Below are 14,001 nucleotides of genomic sequence, written 5' to 3' on the forward strand. Positions count from 1 at the left end.
ATATTAAGAACTTTTAAAATTATCGCAGGATCGAGAAAAGTGTGACGGACTGACTGACAGACAGACTGACAGATGCAGTGCAAACCATAAGTCCCCTCCAGTTTCACCGGTAGGGGACAAAAACAGATAAGGGGTTCACACAGCTTTTTACTTTAAAAATCAATTTTATTTCACAATGAAAAGTAATTTCATGTGACGTTGATGAGGCAGTGAAAATTGATTAAAAAAAGATTTTATCATTTAATATAGCTTGCAATGCAGATACCAAAATCAATTTCAGTTTTTATAGACATTCATTTTGTGCATCAAAAATTAAGATCAATGCCAGCTGAAAAAAGAATTTCTTGATGTCGATTAGTTTTACCAACACGTGGCTGGGTAAACCCAATGCTTAAAAAAAAACAAGCTTGCCACAGTACCTTTCTGCCAGGGGGGCTCCAGACAGGTGTGAACTGCTCGTGTTGGGGGACACAGAAGGGGACCGTGAAGCAGGGGGCAGGGTACTGGATGTTACCATGGCAACTCGAGCTTCCTGTGCAGCGGGGACATGAATAATCAAGCCATGACACAAAATATTTATGCAAAATCGTGCCATATAAGTAATTTCCTGAAGCAGGTGTTAAGTTGAGATAAAAGCATTGCCTGATGCTGAACACATGTTAAGTAACATATTACAGCTAATAATAAAAAAATAATTAACACTTCTCAACAAAAAAACTCTTACAATCAACATTGTTGATGGAATATAGGAAACAACATGTATATCTATGTGAATATAAATTGGTACATTGCTCTTTATTCTAAATGTTAACATGAAACTGTACCATTCATGTATATTTGTCTCATGTTTACAAAGTCTCCATACATTTTCACATTCCATCATATGTTCATCTTCAGCAGATGTCGTAAGATATGGGACAAAATGTTTGATCACACACACAACAGTTAAAATGCAATGACAACTGCAGAGTAAATACAAGACAACTGCAGAGTAAATACAAGACAACTGCAGAGTAAATACAAGACAACTGCAGAGTAAATACAACAATTCCATAACAATTCTTGTTCATTTCTTTTTAGTTAGTACCAGTAATTGCACATCACTCCCATGCATGTAACATAATGTACACACTGCATACAAAGCCACTATGATGACCTGATTCACTGGTAGACTTGACAATCATCATATTTTGTTCACTAGTGGATTTGACAATCAACCTAACTGATTCACAGGTGGACTTGACAATCATCATAATTTATTCACTAGTGGACTTGACAATCAACCTAACTGATTCACAGGTGGACTTGACAATCATCATAATTTATTCACTAGTGGACTTGACAATCAACCTAACTGATTCACAGGTGGACTTGACAATCCTTATAATTTATTCACTAGTGGACTTGACAATGAACCTAACTGATTCTCAGGTGGACTTGACAATCAAGATACCGGATTCACTGGTGGACTTGACTATCAACATATCTGATTCACTGGTGGACTTGACAATCAAGATACCTACTGGTGGACTTGACAATCAACATACCTGATTCACGGGTGGACTTGACAATCAACATACCTTATTCACTGGTGGACTTGACAATCAACCTACCTGACCCACTGGTGGACTTGACAATCAAGATACTCGATTCACTGGTGAACTAGACAATCAAGATACCTGATTGACTGGTGGACTTGACAATCAACATGTCTGATTCACTGGTGGACTTGACAATCGACCTACCTGACCCACTGGTGGACTTGACAATCAAGATACCTGATTCACTGGTGGAATTGACAATCAAGATACCTGATTCACTGGTGGAATTGACAATCAACATAGCTGATTCACTGGTGGACTTGACAATCAACCTACATGACACCTGGTGGACTTGACAATCAAGATACCTGATTCACTGGTGGACTTGACATTCAACCTACCTGACCCACTGGTGGACTTGACAATAAAGATGCCTGATTCACTGGTGGACTTGACAATCAACATACCTTATTCACTGGTGGACTTGACAATCAACCTACCTGACCCACTGGTGGACTTGACAATCAAGATACCTGATTCACTGGTGGACTAGACAATCAAGATACCTGATTCACTGGTGGACTTGACAATCAACATGCCTGATTCACTGGTGGACTTGAAAATCGACCTACCTGACCCACTGGTGGACTTGACAATCAAGATACCTGATTCACTGGTGGAATTGACAATCAACATAGCTGATTCACTGGTGGACTTGACAATCAACCTACATGACCCACTGGTGGACTTGACAATCAAGATACCTAATTCACTGGTGGACTTGACAATCAACCTACCTGACCCACTGGCGGACTTGACAATCAAGATACCTGATTCACTGGTGGACTTGACAATCAGCATACCTGGTACACTGGTTGACTTTAAAATCAACCTACCTGATTAACTGGTGGACTTGAGAATGGTGATCCTGTAGATGACTGATTGGAGGTGGACTTCTCTAGAGATTGGGGCTCCGATGAGCTGCTGGATTTATTCAACTGCGGACTATTCTCCCCACTGTACCCTCCAAAATTCACCTCTGAAATTTCCACATACCAAGTAAGTGACAGGACTGCCAATCCAGGGCATGTACTCACTAAACTTCTTAAAATATATTTAAGTACATTTAGCCATTTCTTCATATTTCTTTAGTCTGGATTATTATCAGATTGTGTAGTGCGTTTTTTTAATCTGGTAGAGGAGCAAGAGATGCTTTGCTAAAAATAAATCTAAATTAAGCTTAGGTCTAACATATAAATACATATTTCATGACGTATAAAAACTGTACCTTTCGTACAATATGAAGTATTTTCTACCAATATTTTTCATATAAATATTTTATTTTTTTTATAATTTTTGTCATAGAAGTTTCATAAACCAACTAGAACAAATATATTTTACCAATCCGCATGTACACTAGAATACATATACCAGTTATTGCAAATTTTAAATATTAATCAATAGAACATAAATACCATCTAAACAAGTTGAGTACTATGTACAATACATACAGCTTTATAGTACGTGATTTGCATCAAAATTAACACTTAACTGCAACAAATGGCAACAATTAAAGTTGATACACTTGGCAACAAAATAAAATTTAGACAAATGAAGATCATACAAATCACCGAAAAAGTATACAACAAATATAAATCAATGCACATAGAATAAAGTCAGACTACTTTATTTATACATAATAAATGTATACAAATCGCACTAACTCATGCAATTTAAACTAAATGTATAACATTCCCTTAATATATAGGAGAAAAATCAAGTACATGCGCAGAACAACAAGACAATAGCTTCTGTTAAATAAATTGATATCTACAAGGCTAACAGAACTGAACCAATACATTGAAAATTGTCTGTTAAAGATCACTGAAAAACAAAAATATATTTATATAATAAAGTCAACCTTTTTGAAATGGTTTATTTTGTTGAAATCTTACACATCGATGATTGAAAGACCATAGCTTCAAATTAATGAAATTCATTATGATTAATTTAGGTTTAATATTTAAAAGCAAAAGAACAATACTTAGAAAGGCAATACAATTTTAATAAGGGAAAAGAAAATTTCATATTTTATTAAAATCTACATGTAACATTTTCATAATCAAAGCAGAGAATTTACATAATTGGAAACATGTGATTAACATTCAATTGAAATAGCAAATATTTTAATGACAAAAGGCTTCCTAATTATAAATATCTATATAAGATTTAACACACAAAAATGAATCATATTATGTTGATTTTGACAATCGATAACATTTTGCGTCATCATTGAACAATTTTATTTATGTAGTTGAAGAAGACATAAGTCTAAAAATAAATCGAATTCCAAGTTTCAGGTATACTTACATTACAGAAGAAATCCTACTCTAAACAGTAAAATTCGACTCCTTAATTATTATTTCTAATGTATACATCTCTAGCTGTCATAAAGTGTTTGAAGAAATCTCTTGCAGAAAACAAGAAGCATTCCTATGCATGGTTGTGTTCTTAGAACACAGGACTGGCAAACCAAAGTGAGCCGGAATGTAGAACACAAAGAGAACAATTGTCGCCATGCAACAAGCTGTACAAGGTAAGGAGTCAGGTCAGACCAGGGTTCTAGCACATTCTAAGTATATTAGTACACATTTAAAAGCTAACAAACACACATTTCAACAAAAAGTATTATTTTTACCAGTACTGATAGGAAATTAAAATTCATAACCAAACATAATTCATTTTGTTACATGTGTAAAGTTGGATTCAAATAATTAAAAAGATAGAAAATATTATGCTTTTGTGTATACTGTAAATTATGTTTCTTTTTTTTCTCAGTGAGAAAATAATTTTTATACCTGAAAATATCAAAATAAAATTGACTATAAATTTCACAGCTCATCTATTACCCTGAATTCAAAAATATGTACTTTTTATTTCATGTTTTAATAGTTCTTTTCATAATATGAACTTGTAAGAATTTTTAGGCCAAAACAATTTTCTCATTGATGTGTACTGTAATTACAGGATTTGAAAAAAACCCTGGAAAAGTCTGTATGAACAATGGTGTCAACTTTTAAAACAAAGCAAAGTGGCCGTAATTTTTTTTTAGCTAGCAGGATCCCTGTTTGAGAATTACCGTAAATACTCTTAAGTTTTCAGACACTTAAAAATAAATAATCTATCTCAAGGCAATTTTTTTAGATACAACAAATATATAAAAAAAAAACGGTGTCCGAAAATGTTGAGACAAAAAATAAAGTTGTTAGAAAATTAAGAAACACAATAAAAACATAGCATTAATGATCGGATATAGGTATGCAATGTGTGTAACGTCAATTGTTAAAAAACACACTAGAATGTGCTTATAAAATACCACGTTGTTAAGTATAAATATTTAATAAATGTTTCAAAATAAGCTGTTTGGTGAAACAATTGTCTATGACCAGTATAAATGAACATAGTTATTTACCCAATCACGAAAATGTAATGGTCCATTGCCTTAGGGCTTTTGTCTGCCAGGTTTTATGACCTTAATGATCCGATTGTAAAAATGCATTATTGAGGAGTCATCATATAAGCGCAACAGGACAGACAGAAGCATTTTACAACAAACTGTCTGAAAATTTAAAGTAACTTGTTATGGAAAAAAATCCATATGTCAAAAAAAAAGGGTGTCCGAAAATGTACAGTGTCTGAAAACTTAAGAGTTATTAGGGTAAGTAGATGACCACACCTGAACTATTCTTGCCAAGTTTGGTTAAAATCAAAACAATGGTTTGAAAAAGCTTTGTTTGAAAATCTTGAAATATGACAACGAACAGCGACAGACCATAATAGCTCACCCTGGTGCTTGGTGCTCAGCTGAGCTTAAAAAGCAACAATACCTTCTATACTAGGCTCACAATAGGATCCAATAATGTTATGACATTTATAACATTATAATGCATACAAATACCAACAGAAAAGTGCAAGAAAGCAAAATGCAAAGACTGAATCAGCGATTGAAACTTCTGGTTCATTAATAGAAAGGGAAAACCACAAACAAAGGATGAAGTCACACAGACAATGTTGACCCATATACTGACCCTGATCTGACCTTGCCCGACCTTGACCTCCACTGTTGCTAGTTGACTCGTGGAGTTTATCATCCCACATGTTTCGGACCGTGCTCAAATATTCCGGCCACTTGCCGTTCCCTCCATTCCCAAGCGACTGAAGTGCAAACGCCGTGCTGTACATTTCTGAGTGCACATTTTGCATTGTTGAGGCGCATGTCGCTGCGGGCTGTTTGGACGGCAAATCATTGGGAACAGACTCAGCTCTCGGTTTTGGTGCGGGACTTTTCTTTGTGCTGGCAGTGCGATACATTTTGCGTTCATTTGGGTTAAATGGTGAGATCACTGGCTTGGGAGGTTTAGTGGCAGTGGAATTATGATCCTTTGCTGAATCCAGACTTAAGTCCCCTGAGGCAGTAGAAAAACGGTCAACATTGTCTTTTCTCTCCAGAGTGCTAGCCCCCTCATATGCCTTCAGATCCTGCGATTCCTCTGACAGGCTGTTGGTTTCACTGGAGGAGGAATCAGGAATATTCGGCGTGCTGGAAACTGTTCCTGTACAGGCCAAACCTACTGCCGACTGTGACCTTGACCTCTGGGGTGGGGCTGGCTTTGCATTGGTCGACCCCATGAAAACAGACTTGACCTCTCTCTGACCTGACTTAGGGGTCACCAAGGGTCGCTGTTGACTTTTATGTTCTGGGGCACAGTCCCTTGCCGTGGCTGTAAAATTCTGGTCTACACGGGGACAATAATAACAGAACTAAGTTTCATGTCAGGAAACGTGTTAAGAAGAATTCAAATAATGATTCAAAATTTATCAACTGCATAAATTAACTCATAATGTATATCACTATCTGCATCTAAATTTTGTATCTATGAACTATATTTATCTTGAACACAGTTGTCGTGTAATACTGCATTAACATCCTGATAATTTATTCACTAAACATAAACTATTAAAGAGGAATTAATTATTGTAATAAATGCATATAAGTGGTTTATGTATACAAGTAAAGCTAGAAATGTCAACGAAATGATATGACAATCACTAAATAAAGCTACTTCAATACAGTCTATTGTACATTTCTAGCAAATATATGAGTTTATGATCATCTGTTTGTGCCTCAACAACCATTTAAAATACATCTGAGCCTCACTCTGGGAAAACGGGGCTTCATGCACCAGTGTCATCCCAGGTTAGCCTGTGCAGTCATGCACCAGTATCATCCCAGGTTAGCCTGTGCAGTCATGCATCAGTGTCATCCCAAGTTAGCCTGTGCAGTCATGCACCAGTGTCATCCCAGGTTAGCCTGTGCAGTCATGCACCAGTGTCATCCCAAGTTAGCCTGTGCAGTCATGCACCAGTGTCATCCCAAGTTAGCCTGTGCAGTCATGCACCAGTGTCATCCCAGGTTAGCCTGTGCAGTCCGCTAATAACACCAGTGTCATCCCAGGTTAGCCTGTGCAGTCATGCACCAGTGTCATCCCAGGTTAGCCTGTGCAGTCATGCATCAGTGTCATCCCAGGTTAGCCTGTGCAGTCATGCACCAGTGTCATCCCAGGTTAGCCTGTGCAGACCGCAAATAACACCAGTGTCATCCCAGGTTAGCCTGTGCAGTCATGCACCAGTGTCATCCCAGGTTAGCCTGTGCAGTCCCCTCATAACACCAGTGTCATCCCAGGTTAGCCTGTGCAGTCCGCTAATAACACCAGTGTCATCCCTGGTTAGCCTGTGCAGTCCGCTAATAACACCAGTGTCATCCCAGGTTAGCCTGTGCAGTCCGCTAATAACACCAGTGTCATCCCTGGTTAGCCTGTGCAGTCATGCACCAGTGTCATCCCAGGTTAGCCTGTGCAGTCATACACCAGTGTCATCCCAGGTTAGCCTGTGCAGTTATGCACCTGTGTAATCCCTGGTTAGCCTGTGCAGTCATGCACCAGTGTCATCCCAGGTTAGCCTGTGCAGTCATGCACCAGTGTCATCCCAGGTTAGCCTGTGCAGTCCGCTAATAACACCAGTGTCATCCCAGGTTAGCCTGTGCAGTCATGCACCAGTGTCATCCCAGGTTACCCTGTGCAGTCCCCTCATAACACCAGTGTCATCCCAGGTTAGCCTGTGCAGTCCGCTAATAACACCAGTGTCATCCCAAGTTAGCCTGTGCAGTCATGCACCAGTGTCATCCCAGGTTAGCCTGTGCAGTCATGCACCAGTGTCATTCCAGGTTAGCCTGTGCAGTCATGCACCAGTGTCATCCCTGGTTAGCATGTGCAGTCATGCACCAGTGTCATCCCAGGTTAGCCTGTGCAGTCATGCACCAGTGTAATCCCTGGTTAGCCTGTGCAGTCATGCACCAGTGTCATCCCAGGTAAGCCTGTGCAGCCATGCACCAGTGTCATCCCAGGTTAGCCTGTGCAGTCATGCACCAGTGTCATCCCTGGTTAGCCCGGCAGTCATGCACCAGTGTCATCCCTGGTTAGCCTGTGCAGTCCGCTAATAACACCAGTGTCATCCCTGGTTAGCCTGTGCAGTCATGCATCAGTGTCATCCCAGGTTAGCCTGTGCAGTCATGCACTAGTGTCATCCCTGGTTAGCCTGTGCAGTCATGCACCAGTGTCATCCCTGGTTAGCCTGTGCAGTCATGCACCAGTGTCATCCCTGGTTAGCCTGTGCAGTCATGCACCAGTGTCATCCCTGGTTAGCCTGTGCAGTCATGCACAAGTGTCATCCCTGGTTAGCCTGTGCAGTCATGCACCAGTGTCATCCCAGGTTAGCCTGTGCAGTCAAGCACCAGTGTCATCCCTGGTTAGCCTGTGCAGTCATGCACAAGTGTCATCCCTGGTTAGCCTGTGCAGTCATGCACCAGTGTCATCCCTGGTTAGCCTGTGCAGTCATGCACCAGTGTCATCCCTGGTTAGCCTGTGCAGTCATGCACCAGTGTCATCCCAGGTTAGCCTGTGCAGTCATGCACCAGTGTCATCCCAGGTTAGCCTGTGCAGTCCGCTAATAACACCAGTGTCATCCCTGGTTAGCCTGTTTAGTCCCCTCATAACACCAGTGTCATCCCAGGTTAGCCTGTGCAGTCCCCTCGTAACACCAGTGTCATCCCAGGTTAGCCTGTGCAGTCTCCTCATTACACCAGTGTCATCCCAGGTTAGCCTGTGCAATCCGCTAATAACACCAGTGTCATCCCAGGTTAGCCTGTGCAGTCCGCTAATAACACCAGTGTCATCCCAGGTTAGCCTGTGCAGTCCCCTCATAACACCAGTGTCATGCCAGCTTAGCCTGTGCAGTCCGCTAATAACACCAGTGTCATCCCAGGTTAGCCTGTGCAGTCCCCTCATAACACCAGTGTCATGCCAGCTTAGCCTGTGCAGTCTGCTAATAACACCAGTGTCATCCCAGGTTAGCCTGTGCAGTCCCCTCATAACACCAGTGTCATCCCAGCTTAGCCTGTGCAGTCCGCTAATAACACCAGTGTCATCCCAGGTTAGCCTGTGCAGTCCGCTAATAATAAGGGCTAACAAGGGACATCACTTTCTGCCTAAACTGGATTTTCATTTAAAGGAGACTTCCTTTATAGAGAAATTCCACAAAAGCTAAGTGTTCTGCACAGGTGAAATTAGAACAACACTTTAAGCACATGAATAAAGCCCTGTATTCCCAGGCTCATCTGGCTGCAGTGTAGCATAATATAGCAAGTATTATACCTTCAGAAAAACAACCTTGAAGCAGAAACACGTTATATATGACTGATGAATCTTTAAGTGCTAATTGTTATCTTCAACAGGCAGAGATAGGACAAACATTTACATCAGATCTTCAAATGGAATATATTATATACATAAAATTTCAACAGCAATACTTCATTTATACATTCCTATAAGTTGCTATAATTAGGAATGGAATCACCATGATAATAAGTAGCAAAAAGTAAATTAAATTATTTATACAAGTGTGATGGAAAAAGTCATGTATCACACCATTAATTGTTATCAAAACTCAGGGATATAAGCACATCACTAACAAATACACCACATAAGAGGCTGTGAAAGCTTACTATTATTATATGACACAGAAAGTAGTCATAGCACAGTTGGCATGACAGTATTCCAAAACGTTAAATTTTTAAGGGAGTGTTAACCTGCTGAACCTAAACGCTTAAAAGAGATATATAAACAACAACAATCATTAAATTAACACAATCATCTATTACATGTTACAGACCTGTCTATCTAATGTCTATCACATAACTATGAACTCACCTCCAGGAAAGAACCAGTCTGCATGTTGTACTATGAGCTCAGTAATCAAACTTAGAATTCCAGTGTTCATCATGTTTTGTCTGAAAATTAAAGTCTTACATTTAACTGTTATTTATTAATTCTTATTACTTTATTTTTGTTAGTACGACCATCAAGTCCTATTGGTAAAATAAAATTTAATTGTAAAGATGATAATATCAATGGAGTGATGTTTTATGATGAACATTTCAATGGCAATGATGTTTCATGATGAACATTTCAATGTTTGATGTTTCATGATGAACATTTCAATGTTTTTATGTTTTGTGATGAACATTTCAATGGAAATATGTTTTACGATGAACATTTCAATGTTTTGATGTTTTATCATGAATATTTCAATAGAGTAATGATTTATCATGAACATTTCAATGTTTTGATGTTTTATTAGGAACATTTCAATTGAGTTATGTTTTACGATGAACATTTCAATTGTGTGATGTTTTATGATAAGCATTTCAATGGTTTAACGTTTTATGATGCACTTATGATATTTCTGCAATATTGCCCCTGCCTTTGTTCATCTGACCAGATCAATTTGGGTTGTTTTATGACATACTTATGAAAAGATTATTTCAAGAATATGGCCAAATGATATTTTCATTTTTTTTAATATAGCTACAGATTATTTAATGAATATGACCCCATGATATTTCTTGAATATTGCCCCAGAATATTTCTTGAATATGGCCCCGTAATATTTCTGAAATATGGAACTATGATATTTCTGTAATTATATAGCTGGAATGTAGGCCCATGATATATCTGGAATATAGGCTCATGATATAGCTGGAATATGGGCCCATCATATATCTGGAATATGGGCCCATCATATAGCTTGAATATGGGCCTATCAGATAGCTTGAATATGAACCCATCATATAGCTTGAATATGGGCCCATCATATAGCTTGAATATGGGCCCATCATATAGCTTGAATATGAATCCATCATATATCTGGAATATGGGCCCATCATATAGCTTGAATATGGGCCCCTCATATAGCTTGAATATGGGCCCATCATATAGCTTGAATATGGGCATATCATATAGCTTGAATATGGGCCTATCATTTAGCTGGAATATGGGCCTATCATTTTGCTGGAAAATGGGCCTATCATATAGCTGGAAAATGTTCCAATCATATATCTGGAATATCATCCAAAATATTTCTGGAATATGGCAACCACCCATACTCACCCATCATACAAAATCAGGTTTGGTCACTATGGCAATGTTTCAAGACCTACTTAAGATATTCCTGAAATATGGCTCCCACACGTACACACTGTAACCTTCGGACAAAATAACATTATGTCACAATAGTATATTTCAAGGAAAACTTCAGATATTTCTAAAACATGGTCCCTATCCCCTGCCCCCACTTACCCACTGTCCCCCTCAGACCAAATCAAGTTGGGTCCTATCACTATGGCAATGTTGCCGGGGGTCATCTTGTTTATGTCCGATTTCTCTCTCAGCTTGGACAAGAACTTCACTAAATATCTGAAAATAACACAGATAATATCCCATCATGTTCCACTTCTACCAGGTAGGTGAAATCTAGATCTTAAACAAGAGCAACGCCTTGCGGGTGCAGACCGCTCATCTATTTTCTTTTTAAAGGTGAAGGGACTTTCATTTTCAATCACATTAAGGAGGGAGGGGTGGAGTGAAGAGGGGTGTATAGTGTGGGGGTGTGGACATTTATTACATTATCTTCCAAAAATGCGGAAAAAAAATGCAAAAAAAAAATCCGGGGGGGGGGGGGGGTTGGTGGGTGGGGGGGGATTCTTGGGTGCGATGGTTGGACGGTATTTCAAACATAAAATAATAAAAATAAATATTTGTGTTTTTTAAATGTTGAAAAAAAAAAATTGGGGGTGCGTGGGGTGGGAGGGGGTAGGAGGGGGGGTATAGTGTGAGGGTGTGGTGGTCATTTGTGAGATGATCTTAAAAAAAAAAAAAAAAAATTAGGGGGGGCATTCAGGGGGGTAGGGGATTCTTGGATGCGATGGTTGGACGGTATTTCAAACATAAAATAATAAAAGTAAAAAGTATCAATCAAATCTAATCATAAATAAAGAAGTTATGGCAATTTTAGCAAAATTTAATAATTTGACCTTGAGAGTCAAGGTCATTCAAAGGTCAAGGTAAAATTCAACTTGCCAGATACAGTAACCTCATGATAGCATGAAAGTATTTGAAGTTTGAAAGCAATAGCCTTGATACTTTAGAAGTAAAGTGGATCAAAACACAAAATTTAACCATATATTCAAAGTTTCATAGTCAAAAAAGGGCCATAATTCTGTAAAAATGACAACCAGAGTTATGCAACTTGTTCTTTTACTGTACCCTTATGATAGTTTGCGAGTGTTCCAAGTATGAAAGCAATATCTATGATACTTTAGGGGTAAAGTGGACCAAAACACAAAACTTAACCAAATTTTCAATTTTCTAAGTATAAAGGGCCCATAATTCCGTCCAAATGCCAGTCAGAGTTACATAACTTTGCCTGCACATTCCCCTTATGATAGTTAGTAAGTGTTGCAAGTATGAAAGCAATAGCTTTGATACTTAAGGAATAAAATGGACCTAAACACAAAACTTAACCAAAATTTTCAATTTTCTAAGTATAAAAAGGGCACATAATTCTGTCAAAATGCACGACAGAGTTATCTAACTTTGCCTGCCCAGTACCCTCATGATAGTAAGTAAGTGTACCAAGTTTGAATGCAATAGCATTGATACTTTCTGAGAAAAGTGGACCTAAACGCAAAACTTAACCGGACGCCAACGCCGACGCCGACGCCAAGGTGATGACAATAGCTCATAATTTTTTTTCAAAAAAATAGATGAGCTAAAAAATGGAACATTACAAAAATATATATCTTTATATGCATGTATAACTTTGATATATACATCCTTACCAAGGCCAATAATAAAACGCATGATAGATTACTCCTAAATAATTTTTTCAATATAATACATGTCATTCAGAAGCTTTTTTCTTATGTACAGTATTAAAGCACAGCTGTTATTGTTTGATAAATTAATACATAGGATAAACTGTTAAGGAGCTAAAAATTATGGGAGAACGAATACAGTTAGAATTATTGTAGACAATGTTGTAGAATTAATAATAAATCACAATCAATTTGCAAGGTAAACTACAACCAACAAGCGTGTTTCATAATATGTTTTTGTTACAATTCAAAGCAGAATCCTTGAAAGTTTTAATTAAGGACCTTAGTTATACATACCTAAAGTTGTCATAATTTGGTTTGGGTAAATGGTCAACAGCTACCCACAGTGCCTGTAATCTTTGTTCTGCAGGTCTGAATAGAACACGAAAATATTGTCAAAATGATGCATTTAATTTAATTCAATGTGTAAATTATCACAACCTTAACAAAAAGTTTTGTGGGCTGCAAATAGAAAATCAATGAAAACACAATTTCCTTCTACAGTTTTGTTCATCATAAGCCTTTGATACATACTTTCTTCTATGATACTACAATTAAATGTGAAAATCATTTAAAAATATATTACAACTTTTTAACATTTACACCTATTTTTTATTATTATTTTGACTTCGCGAAATAAAAGGCAATGTGTCAAAGGACTCATGAGGATGTATCCACCATGTTCCTACAAAACATTTTAACATAATCACAAGTTTAACAACTTCTCTTCATTTTCAGCCCTTAAATTATCACATAAGGGGTGCAATAAATATTTTGTCTCTATGGTCATAGCTCATTTTAAATATGTTAAAACTAAATAAGAAACTTTTTTCATAGATACGCTATATGTTAAATTCAAATTTTACCAAGGAAAACCGCCATCAGATGAAATTCATTTTAATTGAACTAGTCACAGATAATTACTAAACAAGAGATGTGTTCGTCAGAAACACAATGCCCCCTACTGCGCCACTTTGAAATAAAATTTATATTTATCATTTGGCAGGTATATCTATCATCTCCCTTTAAAGCTTATTACTTCCCTTGGATTTTGTCCAATCCAACCGGGGGGGGGGGTCTGTAGACAGTCAAAAATGACCAAGTCAGACATCACTGACAACCAAGGCCTGT

General features: G+C 37.9%; 1 protein-coding gene across 4 annotated transcripts in view; it reads right to left on the reverse strand.

Annotated features, from left to right (window-relative positions):
- The window catches only part of LOC127868400 (rho GTPase-activating protein 44-like), a 42,333-nt gene that overhangs the window by 13,082 nt on the left and 15,250 nt on the right, over nt 1-14,001 (reverse strand). For 3 of the 4 annotated variants that reach the window (XM_052410155.1, XM_052410154.1, XM_052410153.1), the window contains exons 12-17: nt 13,168-13,242; nt 11,294-11,410; nt 9,866-9,945; nt 5,630-6,337; nt 2,438-2,580; nt 420-532 (exon numbers count right to left, since the gene is read on the reverse strand). In XM_052410155.1, the coding sequence (XP_052266115.1) occupies nt 420-532; nt 2,438-2,580; nt 5,630-6,337; nt 9,866-9,945; nt 11,294-11,410; nt 13,168-13,242 (1,236 nt within the window). The remainder of the gene's footprint in view (nt 1-419; nt 533-2,437; nt 2,581-5,629; nt 6,338-9,865; nt 9,946-11,293; nt 11,411-13,167; nt 13,243-14,001) is intronic. The other variant, XM_052410156.1, reaches the window with a different exon arrangement.

The sequence above is a fragment of the Dreissena polymorpha genome, chromosome 2 (genome assembly GCF_020536995.1).
Source record: "Dreissena polymorpha isolate Duluth1 chromosome 2, UMN_Dpol_1.0, whole genome shotgun sequence".
Taxonomy (NCBI): Eukaryota; Metazoa; Mollusca; class Bivalvia; order Myida; family Dreissenidae; genus Dreissena; species Dreissena polymorpha.